This window comes from Schistocerca americana, chromosome 2 (assembly GCF_021461395.2).
Source record: "Schistocerca americana isolate TAMUIC-IGC-003095 chromosome 2, iqSchAmer2.1, whole genome shotgun sequence".
Classification (NCBI taxonomy): domain Eukaryota; kingdom Metazoa; phylum Arthropoda; class Insecta; order Orthoptera; family Acrididae; genus Schistocerca; species Schistocerca americana.
The window spans coordinates 380,209,485-380,222,227 of NC_060120.1; the positions used below are offsets into that span (position 1 = coordinate 380,209,485).

Here is a 12,743-nt window from a genome sequence, read left to right on the forward strand (position 1 = left end):
ACAGTTCATCTTCACTTGATAACCCAGTCTTTTACATTACTAATTAACGCACAACTTTTTACTCACCTTTTGATCAGTAAGAATGTAGTATGGCAGTGTACTACGGAATGCTGCAAATGAACCTGTGCAGATATCAGTTTATTTGAAAAATTAATAATTTATACAATGCTAACAATGTTTTATTTCTCAGTTATGGATAAATCATTTAATGCTTCAGGTACTATCAGTTTTTTGTTATAAAAAAATATACATACTCCATGACACTGCGTTATTTTCACAATTCGTGCACATGTGTTCCGTTTTACAGAGAAATCTCCTCTGTTACATCATTATTGTATTCAGTGAATCACTGACATATTGCTGAAACTGAATACTGAAACCGATTAATAAGATACACTTTCTCTCGAACCACTCGCAATTCACTCACAATTCATGCAGAAAGAGGTCTGTGGGTAAAATATTTTTCTTTAAAAAAAGCGACTTACTTCAACAATGTCAATTTGTACATTTTCATAAATGCTAGAAATACTTAGAACTATGGCACGTAATTTTAATAATGTACAGTAGTTAGGTCGTTATTTACATAGATATTTTACAATAATACTCCGACAGATAATCAACTGTTTAAAAACTATGTGACTAGTACAGCGTAGTAATTAGGAATGTGATCACATTTGGTTCAGTCTTGCAGGACTCGAGATTCAATGCGCAACTTTTTCATTATAGCACTGTAACAGAAAGATAGATATATCGTCATTCTGATGTGAAAAAAAATATGACTTTAAAATACTAAAAACAAACATAAATAGCAGTACGCAGCAACAATCTGTTTGAAATTGCTATTAAAATGTCACTTACTTCTTCAGCAATTCTACTAAGCTGTTCTGCCATAAGATATCCCGTTTGTCGGACCATTTTGGAAAACATGCCATCTTTCTTCTGTAGTAGTATATGTGGATGGTCAAATTCCTGAAGAAAAAAGAAGCAGAGCTAAACAGAGAATTTATCTCACAAGAATTGTGTAATAGAAAAGGAGAGCATGGTGAAACCGGCTTAAATACTAGTTCTGCCGGTAACAGGTATTGCAACGTTAGATGAACGTATACATTACAATGCATACGTTATTGATAAGATAACCATCAGCGGAGATCTGTATCGTTAGCCACATGAACTGATGAGATCACTGTCCATAAATTACTTTCGATATTACTATCTACATTTTCAATCCTAGATACAAATAAAGTGTTGTTAACAGTGGCTTTTACTGTTTTATTTCCACGAAGTATCCTGGATCAAATTTTATTAAAGCTATATTATTTAAAAGTGTGACATATTTCGTATTCATGTACTCGCGCTGTGTATAGCGTCTGTATACAGAACGCAGCAGAGTTACCTACTGCAGTTTCTACGTCTACAATTACATCTATATCTATACATTGCAAACCACTGTGAAGTACATGGAACAGGGTGCTGCCTCTTTTTTGAGCACCTTCGTGACACTCTCCCAAGGATCAGACAAATCTGTGATCACTTGTCCTTTCCTTCTGTGTATACGTTCAACGTCCCGTGAAATGGTACCAGTCGCACACACTCTAGCATTATTTTAGTATCGGTCACATGAATGTTTTTAAGCAGTCTCCTTTGTAGACTGACAGCATTACCCTAGTATTCAAATAATTAACCGAAGTCTACCACCTACTTTACCTACGAATGAGCCTATGAGATCATTCCCTTTCACATGGCACAAACTGTTATAGCAAGGTATTTGTATGATTTGGCCGATTTCAACTATGACTTACTGACATTGTGGTCTCCGGATACTAGGTTTTTACGTTTTTGGAGTGGAAAATTTTACATTTTTTAACTTTTAAGAGCAAGGTACCAATATTTGCACCACTTTGAAATCTTTTCAGGATTTCACTGAATATTTGGACAGCTATTTGCAGACGATATAGATAACTGTACTACCTGTGAAAAGTCTGAGGTTACTATTATCATTGCCTGCAAGGTCATTAAGATACTCCATTAACAGCAAGGATTCCAACGCAATTCCATGGGGCACACCCGAAGTTACTTCTACACCTGTCGAAGACTCTCCATCCAAGATAACGTGCAGCATTCTCCCTACCAAGAAATCCGCAGTTCAGTAATAAATTTCGCTTCACACTGCATGCAGTCGAACTGTCGATATCAGGGACAGTTGTGTTACTGAGTCAAATACTTTTCGGAGTTCAAGAAAATATGTACCTAACTGACTGCTTTGATGGGTGACTTTCACGATGTCATATGACAAAAGTGCATGTTGGGTTTTACAGGTCCGATGTTTTCGAAATAAATGCTGGTTGGCATAGAGGAGGTCATTCCGTTACTAATATCTCATTACATCTGACCACAGAAGATGTTAAAAGATTATACTAGAAATTTATGCTCGGGATATTGAACGGTAGTTATTTGGACCACTTCTACTAGACTTCTTATGTTTGTTTTCAGCCACTGGACACTATTTGCTGTTCCGGGATCTATGGTGTTTTGGTTAAAAGATGGGAATTTCAACTCCGACGTTATTAAAAAAAACAACTAAAAAGTGACTTTTTCGAGGCGTTCTTCTGTTTTAGTTTTTTAAGTTTACGTATAATTCTGCATCATCTGACGGTATTATCCCATTATTAAATTATGTAGAGGTGTGACACATGTGTCCAATTGTACTGAAGATCAGTAACACTTAACTTGCAAAAGGAGGCAGTTATTAACTTTTAGACTGCCTTGACTACCATAGTGCTCTATTAGATGTGATCCAATGTTTTATTGTTTTGTCTCATTTCTCAGGGCTGTGGTTGGTGTCGAAGGAGGGGGACCTTCAAGGAATCAATTCGTACAATATGCTGTCTACGACCAGTTGCTGCGGGAACAACCATTTTTAAGAACAGGGATAGTTGTAATATATGTATAATAAGACCAGAATGGGCTAACACTGCAAATGTTTCCTTGAAAAAGACCGGATATATTATTCTGTAATAAGCCACACGTCGCAGTCGACTCGCATCACATAAGAGATGATGCACGAGACTTTCTGGAGGTGTATTCGATATTAAGTACTTTTCTAAGCAACAGTTATTCAAAACAGGTGACGAGAAAATGTTTCGCAACAAAAGACTACACTATCTGCATATCTGAAGAAAATTGTCTTGCCCTGGGAGGAGGAGCGGTTGCGACAATCGCCTCACGGGTAGAGTTACCACTGCAGGATAGATTCAGGTTTATTAATCTGTTCCTGGCAAACCGCCCAGTATCAGCAAAGCACCAATACACAAGTCAAGTGACAGCAATCTGAATGAGAATGAGGTGGCCCTGGACGTATGCCACCATGTACATTCCACCACAAGTATTAGCGCTGGGTGAGTCAATGTATATACTAATAGCCAAAGAAACTGGTACGTAATATGTTGTAGGGCTCCCGCGAGCATGCAGAAGTGCCGCAACATGACGTGGCAAGGACTCGACTAATGTCTGAAGTAGTGCCGGAGGAAACTAACACCATGGATCCTGTAGGGCTGTTCATAAATCCGCAAGAATGAGGCGGGGTGGGGATCTCTTCTGATCAGCACGTTGCAAGGCATCCCAGATATGCTCAATAATGTTCATGTTTGGTGGCCAGAGGAAGTGTTTAAACTCAGAAGAACGTCCCTAGAGCCACTCTGTAGCAATTCTTGACGTTTGGGTCATCGCATTGGTTTGTCCTGCTGGAATTCCCAAGTCCGTCGGAATGCACAGTGGACATAAATGGATGCAGGTGATCAAACAGGGTGCTTATGTACGTGTTACCTGTCACAGTTGTATCTAGACGTATCAAGGTCCCATATCACTTCAACTCCACACGTCCCATGCCTTTACAGACCCTCCACCAGCTTGAACAGTCCTCTGCTGAGACTCAAGATCCATGGATTCATGAGATTGTCTCCATACCCCTACTCGTCCATTCGGTCGATACAATTTGAAACGAGACTCGTCCGACCAAGCAACATGTTCCCAGTGATCAACAGTCCAATGTCGGTGTCGAAGGGCCCAGACGAGGCATAAAGTTTTGTGTCGTGCAGTCATCAAGCGCATATGGATGATGTTTCGTTCAATGGTCCGCGTTGACACTTGTTGATGGCCCAGCATTGAAATCTGCAGCAAATTGTGGAATGGTTGCATTTCAGTCACGTTGAAAGATTCTCTTCAGTCGTCGTTGGTCCCGTTCTTGCAGGATATTTTTCCGGCCGCAGCGATGCCGGAGATTTGATGTTTTAGCGGGTTTCTGATATTCACGGCGCTTCAGTTATATTTAGACTCATACAGTATCTGATCAAAAGCATCTGGACACATATTAGTGGACATAAATGTGAGGTGTGATCAGCATTGAGCTTGGAGACACTTTCAATGAGATGTCCGCATGTCTATAAAGAAATGACAGCTGATTCATGGGCCTGGAGCGAAGTCGACGTTCTAACTCATGCGAAAGGTGTTCCAGTGGGTTCAAGTTGGGTCTCTGGGCAGTCTGGTCCATTTTAGAAATGCTACTGTTCATGAACCATTTGCCTCACAGGTGATACTTTATGACAGGATGCATCGCCTTGTTGATACAAAAAACATCGTCTACTGCACCCTGTACAAAATGCTGCACAATGTGTTTATATCCTTCACCTTCAGCATTTAGCCTTTTCATAAGCGCAGTAAGGGAATCAAAGCCCTAACCACGAAAAACACCCACATACTGTGATAGCATCTCATCCACATTTCGCTGTTGACAATACACATGATGGCAGGTAACGTTCTCTAGGTATACGGCACACCCTAACCCTTCCATTGGATTTCCGCAGAGTGTAGCGTGATTCATCACTCCAAATCATTCGTTTCCAATCATTCACTGTCCAGCAGCTTCACCCAATCGTCGCTTAATATTGACTACAGAAATGTGTTCCACGTGAAGAGGTGCTCGACCGTTGTACACCATTCTTTTCAACTCGCTATGCTCAGTCATTGTGTAAGCTGTACTGTTGGTAGCACTTTAAACTCACGAGTGATTCCTTCCGCTGATTTCAAGTGATTCTTACAGCCTCCCTCCGCAGTGCTCGACGGCTCTTGTCCGTCAGTATATGAGGTCGGCCTGGTGTTCCTTTAGCTGTGATTGTTTCTTCGCGTTTCCACTTTGCCAACAGTCGGCTTGGGCAGTTTTAGATGATTTCACATGCTCTGATGGATTTGTCATTCAGGTGACATCCATAGATTGGTCCACGTTCGATGGCACTGAGGTCTCCTGAGCGTCTCTTTCTGCTGTTACTGCTTTTCTGTGGTAGCACAGTATTACTCCCTTGCTCCCCCCCCCCCCTTCCAGGCCCTCCTTTTATATTGATGAGCCCGCCTCTCGTGACATCGAATGATCAATTCCACGTTACGTAAGTCTGTCCGATACTTTAGGTCATATAGTCTATTCTACACTCATACTCATAAATTAAGGATAATTGCAGAATGTAGTGCACTATGCAAAACTGGCGCTAATAGCATAGGCACATATGTAGCACACACGACACAGCTATGGTATTGGTGATAAGTTGAAAAAAACGCCCCGAAACACATGTGCTACAAAACGCCACTATTTCCCGCGCATGTACCCCAACATCAATATGGGATATGATCACCATGCACACGTACACAGGCCGCACAACGGGTTGGCATACTCTGGATCAGGTGGTGGAGCAGCTGCTGGGGTATAGCCTCCCATTCTTGCACCAGTGCCTGTCACAGCTCCTGAAGTGTCGTAGGGGTTTGAAGACGTGCAGCGATACGTCGACCGAGAGCATCCCAGACGTACTCAATGGGGTTTAGGTCTGGAGAACAGGCAGGCCACTCCATTCGCCTGATATCTTCTGTTTCAAGGTGCTCCTCCACGATGGCAGCTGCGTGGGGCCGTGCGTTGTTATCCATCAGGACGAAGGTGGGACCCACTGCACCCCTGAAAAGGTGGACATAATGGTGCAAAATGACGTCCCGATACACTTGATCTGTTACAGTACCTCTGCCAAAGACATGCAGGGGTGTACGTACACCAATCATAATCCCACCCCACACAATCAAATCACGACCTCCATACAGGTCCCTTTCAAGGACATTAAGGGGTTGGTATCTGGTTCCTGGTTCACGACAGATGAAAACCTGGCGAGAATCACTGTTCAGACTATAGCTGGACTCGTCCGTGAACATAACCTGGGACCACTGTTCCAATGACTATGTACTGTGTTCTTGACACCAGGCTTTACAGGCTCTCTTGTGACCAGCGGTCAGTGGAATGCACCTTGCAGGTCTCCAGGCAAATAAACCATGTCTGTTCAGTCGTCTGTAGACTCTGTGTCTGGAGTCATCTGTTCCAGTTGCTATGGTAAGGTCCTGAGCAAGGCTACCTGCAGTACCCCGTGACCGTCGGCGGGCAGTGTTGGTGAGATATCGGCCTTCTTGTGGTGTTGTACACTTTGTACGTCCCATACTGTAGCGCCTGGACACTTTCCTGCCTGCTGTAATCGTTGCCATAATCTTGAGATCACACTTTGTGGCACACGGAGGGCCCGTGCTACGACCTGCTGTGTTTGACCAGCCTACAATCGCCCTATTATTCAACCTCTCATAACGTCATCAATATGTGTTCTCGAAGCCATTTTCAACACACAGTCACCATTAGCTCGACTGACGACGTCTGCACACCTACTCGCTGCACCGTAATCTGACATGCACCAACACACCTCTGCGTATGTGGACTGCTGCCAGCGCAAACCTTGTAACGACCGAAGGTCAAATGCATTGCATGGTCATACCCCGAGGTGATTTAAACCCATGAACCCCCCACCAGAGCGTTGTTTCACTATGTATCGGCATTATCCTTAATTTATGAGCAAGAGTGTAGTAGTGTAGGAACCAAATGGAAGTAATATCTGAACAGTAAACGAAGAGAGAAAGCTTGCAGACTCCTTGACACGCTCTACTCTGGTTTTATCCCGAAGTTTGGTTCCAGTCTTTGACTCTACGACCACGTTCCGGAATACCATTAGAGTAGACCGGCCCGAAAGTTAAGTTTACCGCAGTCGCAGCACAAAATACGACCAGACGCTTTGTTCAACTTGACACACACATTCAGAATGAGGTCGCTTATTTTCAAGTACGAAATTGGTACCCATGGTGATATTAATAATATGGAAAAGCGTAATGTTAAACCTGTGAACTGAAAGATCACGCGAGGGCCAGTATAATGAAGCATTACTGCATTCGAGCACTTGTAATATTAATTTTTCGTTTAGATCTACTACTAGTTTACCATGGATATCGTCATTTGTTCACGTAACCTTAACGTTAAAGAGTTCATGGAATCCATCTCCTGTTTCAAGTACATATCGTAATACGAGGGTTGTCCAGAAAGTAAGTTCAGATCGGTCGCTAAATGGAAGTCACAGTGAAAGTCAGAAACATTTTGCTTGGAAGAGTTAGCTACACTTTCCAGATACTTCTCTAAATAGTCACCGCTCCGATTTAGACATTTGTAGGAGCGTTATACCAAATTTCCAACACCATCGTCAAAGAAGGTAGCCGCCTGTGCTTTCCGATAATTCTCTACGCTGATCCATAGCGCATAGCCTGCGCCCAAGTGTTGTCCTCGTATCCAGTGTTTCATGTGAACAGAGATGATACTCAGGGGAAGCCAATTAGGGCTGTGTTGTGGGTGATTGAACACTCAGGAGCGTCTTCACTGCCCCTGCAGAGTGCGGCTGAGAATTGCCATGAAGAAGGAAGTGTGCGGCAGTTGTGTTAGGTGGGCTGCATTCATTAAGGCGAAGCCTCTCAGCGGGCCCTCCCACTTGGCGGGAGACATCGTTGTTCCAAGCACTTTTACTCGCTCACAGTGCGCTCACAACTGAACAAAGCTTTTTTATGCGATCGACGGCCATACTAGAGACACTACCCAACAGATATGTTGGGTAGTTTTCACTGTGGTATCCATTTCGCGACCGATCGGAACTTACTTTTTGGAGAACCCTCGTAGGGCTCTTCGGAAAGTAAGCCACGATCGTCGCGAAATGGATACCACAGCGAAAATCAAAGCTCCTGTTTGCAACAGTTAACTTCACCTTCCAGCTACTTCTCTACAAAGTCTCCGCTCTGATTTAAACATCTGTCGTTGCATTGTACAAACTTTACAATACCCTTGTCATGGAATGCGGCCTCCAATGCTTTCTGACAATTTTCTGCGTTGAACTGCAATTCGTTGTCAGTACCAAAATGTTGCCTTCCTAGCTAGCGGTTCATGTGAGCAGGGAAGAAAATCAGAGGGAGTGAAGTCCGGGCTGTATGGTGGCTGATCAAACAGTTCCCGTCGAAAACGCTGCAGGATCGTCCTCATTGCACCTGCAGTGTGCGGCCGAGAATTGCCAGGAAGAAGGAACTGCATGACAGCTACTTTATGTGGGGTTCATGAAATTAGGAGAAATATCGCGGCAGGCGCTATTTTCTAGGCATCTTTAAGCGCTCACTATGCGCTCAGAACTGAGAAGGGCGTCGTGACGCTATCTACGGGCATACTAGAGACACTGCCCGACACATATGAGCAAAGTTCCATCGGATTTTCACTAGGGTTTCCATCTCGCGACCGATCGTTCCTTAAATTCCGAATAGCCCTCGCATTTATTGAATTTCATGACTGAAGCTATTGAGTTAAATTTTGTAATTGACTTTATCACTAGCTTCTAATATTAACTTCCAGTAAATATCCAAGTAACTAGGAAAAGCGAGCACACGCAATGTATAGCTCTCCGTTTGCCTTGTTCTTCAACAAATCAACTGTTAATTTTTCTTCTTACTTTAGACGGTGCTATCGTTCATCATCGTCGCAGTTATAAGACTGATGTTGTGTACTAGAATTACACAAGCTGTACCTGTTAACATTTCGTATTTAATTACGTGTGGTAACCATAGACTAGATACTCATCACACAGTGAACAACACAAGGAACTGAAATGTAATTTTTTTTTTTTTTGTAACTCACCACCATGCGACCGGCGTCCATTACGAGAACCTTATCGGAATCCATGATTGTGTTCAGACGATGAGCAACAGTCAGCACGGTACAGTGCGAGAACTTTTGTCTGATAGTCTTCTGGATCAGTGAATCAGTACTGTAAAAGAAAACATAGAGCCATAAGATATCTTTGTCAATATACCGTTTAATGATAAAGCTTAATCTTGGAGTAAAATTACGAAATACACTACTGTTTGTGCAAATTGCAACACCAAGAAAGAGGCATGTGACTACACTGAAACTTATTCCACAGATTAGGGACATGGCAATAGACAAATTAACAGATGAATTGACATGCACGTTGACCGTGAAAAATCAGTATGGTGAGAAGCCGCCACGAACTGAAATTAGATCCTCTAAAAGTCGTAGCATGGAATGAAAGACGGCGTGGTTGTGCTGCGAGAGATACGAATACACTGTCATGCGGTTTCTATGCACGTCTACAAAGCATCGACAGTGGTTGTAGGAGGGCCATAACGTCCAAGTTGCCGACCGTTTTCAACATGTTCTATGAACAATATGTTAGGTGAACATGCAGACCAGCGAAGCTGTGGGACCCGTCGTTCTTCAAACATAGCTTGCGCGTTCTCGCAACATGTGGCTGGACATTATCTTGCTGAAATATGACATGTGGAGCTGCCTACAGGAGTTGGTGCCTCGGACCGTAAACACTTCTTGATGAAGTGATAGCTGTTCAGGTTGCCGTCAAAACCTAGGAGACGAGATCGCACGCTATAGCCAATGACGCCCGAATCCATCACACTGCCAGAACAGTCTGCCAACAGCGTTCATCGCGGTATCGTCTGATGCGAACGCAAGCATTACTCTATGCCAACTTGAAGCGGGACTCCTCCTAAAACACAATATTTAGCTACTTACCACGCCAGTGATGGCGCACACGTGCCCATTCTGGGGTGAAGCGTTGGTGGTTTCTGGTCGGTGGAAGGAGGCAAAAAATGATTCAAATGGCTCTGATCACTATGGCACTTAACATCTGAGATCATCAGTCCCCTAGAACTTAGAACTACTTAAACCTAACTAACCTAAGGACATCACACACATCCATGCCCGAGACAGGATTCTAACCTCCGACCATAGCGGTCGCGCGGTTCCAGACTAAAGCGACTAGAACCGCTCGGCCACAACGGCCAGCGGAAGGAGGCTTAATGATATGCGTGCCACGAGTTCAACACCCGTACCAGTGATCCAACTTCGAACGAACATAATGGACAAAGCTTTCTGTTGCTTACGACCATGCGTGCAAGATTACTGTCATACCACAATGTGATCACAATGGTTTAGTATAAGTTCGTTGCTGTGTGTGACTCTCATCTATCCATTGGTTGTACACACACATCATTGATATACCAGCGTTCGCTGTACGGGCCGCAGTATGACGTACGACAGACTCGTTTCCCGGAGACCAGTCATCTTCCCAGTTCGAACAGAGTCACATTGTGACATCGATGAGGAATAATAGAATTCTGTTTGGACCTTTCCACTTCGCTGTATGACTTTGCACCGACTGAGCGTGGCAAAACACTGACGTCTCCAGCCACATAGATGAAGGCAGTGCTGGGCCTAGGTGGACGCCATCGCCCAGCAAACTTAATCACTTATTATGGCTCCGCCGTTTGATACCTCCTTCAATTTTGGAGTCATTCAATTCGTTCCTTGGTGGATTCTGCAATTTTCGCAAGCGGTGGTGTAGTTTATGAATGAATTTTGATTCACAAATGTCCAATTCTGAATAATTAACGTTGGATACAAGTATATATGACACTACTATATTGTGAAGAATTTTCTGTTCCTTTATTACGTTATTCTGGAAGCTATTAAATGAGTGACATTTACGTACGAGGGTCACTCCAAAAGAAATGCACACTATTTTTGTAAAAATACAGTTTTCATTCTGCATGAGTGAAAGTTTTACAGTGTGTAGATACATCCTTCCCGCTTGTTTTCAGACTTAGTTTAACCAGCTCCTGTGAGTGGCGCCGTCACAACAAGTCTTTAAGATGGCTGCTACACTTGACGTTCGTCAGAAGCAACGTCCTGTCACGGAATTCCTGTGCCGTGAAAACGAGACAGTGGGAAACAACCACAAGAGGTTGAAAAAGGTGCATGGGGATGCTGCTGTCGATCGCAGTACAGTTAGTCGGTGGGCAAGCAGATTACGTGATGAAAGCGGGCACGGCAATATTGTGGATTGTCCTCGCAACGGCAGGCCTCGTACTGCACACACTCCAGAAAATGTGCACAGAGTTAACGAATTGGTGACTGCTGACAGACGCATCACAGTGAACGAATTTTCACGCTACGTTAGGATAGGGGAAGGAAGGGTTTGCAGAGTACTGAAAGTGTTGGCGTTAAAAAAGGTTTGTGCCAGGTGGGTTCCCAGGATGTTGAGAGTGGCTCACAAATAAACAAGAAAAACTGTATGCAGCGAACTTTTGGAACCGTACGAGAATGGTGGAGATGAATTTCTTGGAAGAATTGTGACAGGTGATGAAACATGGCTCCATCATTTTTCACCAGAGACGAAGAGGCAATCAATGGAGTGGCATCATGCAAATTCACCCAAGAAAAAAAATCAAAACCACACCTTCTACTGGAAATGTTATGGCTACGGTGTTTTTCGATTCCGAAGGACTCTCTCTTGTGGACATCATGCCAAGTTGAACCACCATAAATTCTGATACATATGTGACGACACTGAAGAAACTTCAAGCTCGACTGAGTCGTGTTCGACCACATCGGCAAAAGCAGGATGTTTTGCTGTTGCACGACAATGCACGGCCACATATCAGTCAAAAAACCATGGAAGCGATCACAAAACTCGAATGGACAACACTAAAACACCCGCCTTACAGTCCTGACCTGGCTCCATGTGCCTATCATCTCTTTGGGAAACTGAAAGACTCTCTTCGTGGAACAAAGTTTGAAGATGATGAATCCCTTGTGCACGCTGCCAAACAATGGCTCCAACAGATTGGTCCAGAATTTTACCATGAGGGTATATAGGCGCTGGTTCCAAGGTAGCGTAAGGCAGTTGAGAGGGATGGAAATTATGTGGAGAAATGAAAATATTGTTCCTGAAGGATGTATCTACACACTGTAAAACTTTCAAACATGTAGAATAAAAGATGGATTTTAAAAAAATAGTATGCATTTCTTTTGGAGTGACCTTCGTAGATTTGCGCTCAACGTCTTCCATACTTTCGGACAAAAATTACTGAATGTTTCCCAGGAGGAAAGATCAGTATTCAGGGATACGATAGAAACCATCATACGAAGCAAATAATTCCAGTAAACATGGGCGTGCGTTAAGAGCTTCGAATAGTTCATGATCTTCGTTACTGTGAAACACATCTCTTCAACTGTAAGTCTTAAGTTATACACTTTAGAGCCCATGTTTACTGGACTTTTTTTCTTATTTTGATCCATACTACCTCCTCCCAAAACATGGAAAGCAAAGAGCTTGCAGTAGGAGACATTTGCTTTACATTATCGAAGATGAAGTGCTTATAGCTCGAAAGGTGTGCATTTTAGACCCTACATATACTAGAATTTTTGCTTCAAATGATCGTTGCTGTCGTATACCCGAATTTTGACCATTTCTCCTGGCGAACCCTATTTAACCGGA

General features: G+C 43.3%; 1 protein-coding gene across 1 annotated transcript in view; it reads right to left on the reverse strand.

Moving 5' to 3' along the window:
* Positions 1-511: 511 nt before the first annotated feature.
* Positions 512-12,743, reverse strand: part of LOC124594830 (ATP-binding cassette sub-family C member 4-like) — a 270,890-nt gene continuing 258,658 nt past the window's right edge. Inside the window, exons 23-25 of the mRNA XM_047133278.1 lie at positions 9,065-9,194; positions 859-969; positions 512-728 (exon numbers count right to left, since the gene is read on the reverse strand). Coding sequence (XP_046989234.1) covers positions 702-728; positions 859-969; positions 9,065-9,194 — 268 coding nt within the window. The 3' untranslated portion in view covers positions 512-701. The remainder of the gene's footprint in view (positions 729-858; positions 970-9,064; positions 9,195-12,743) is intronic.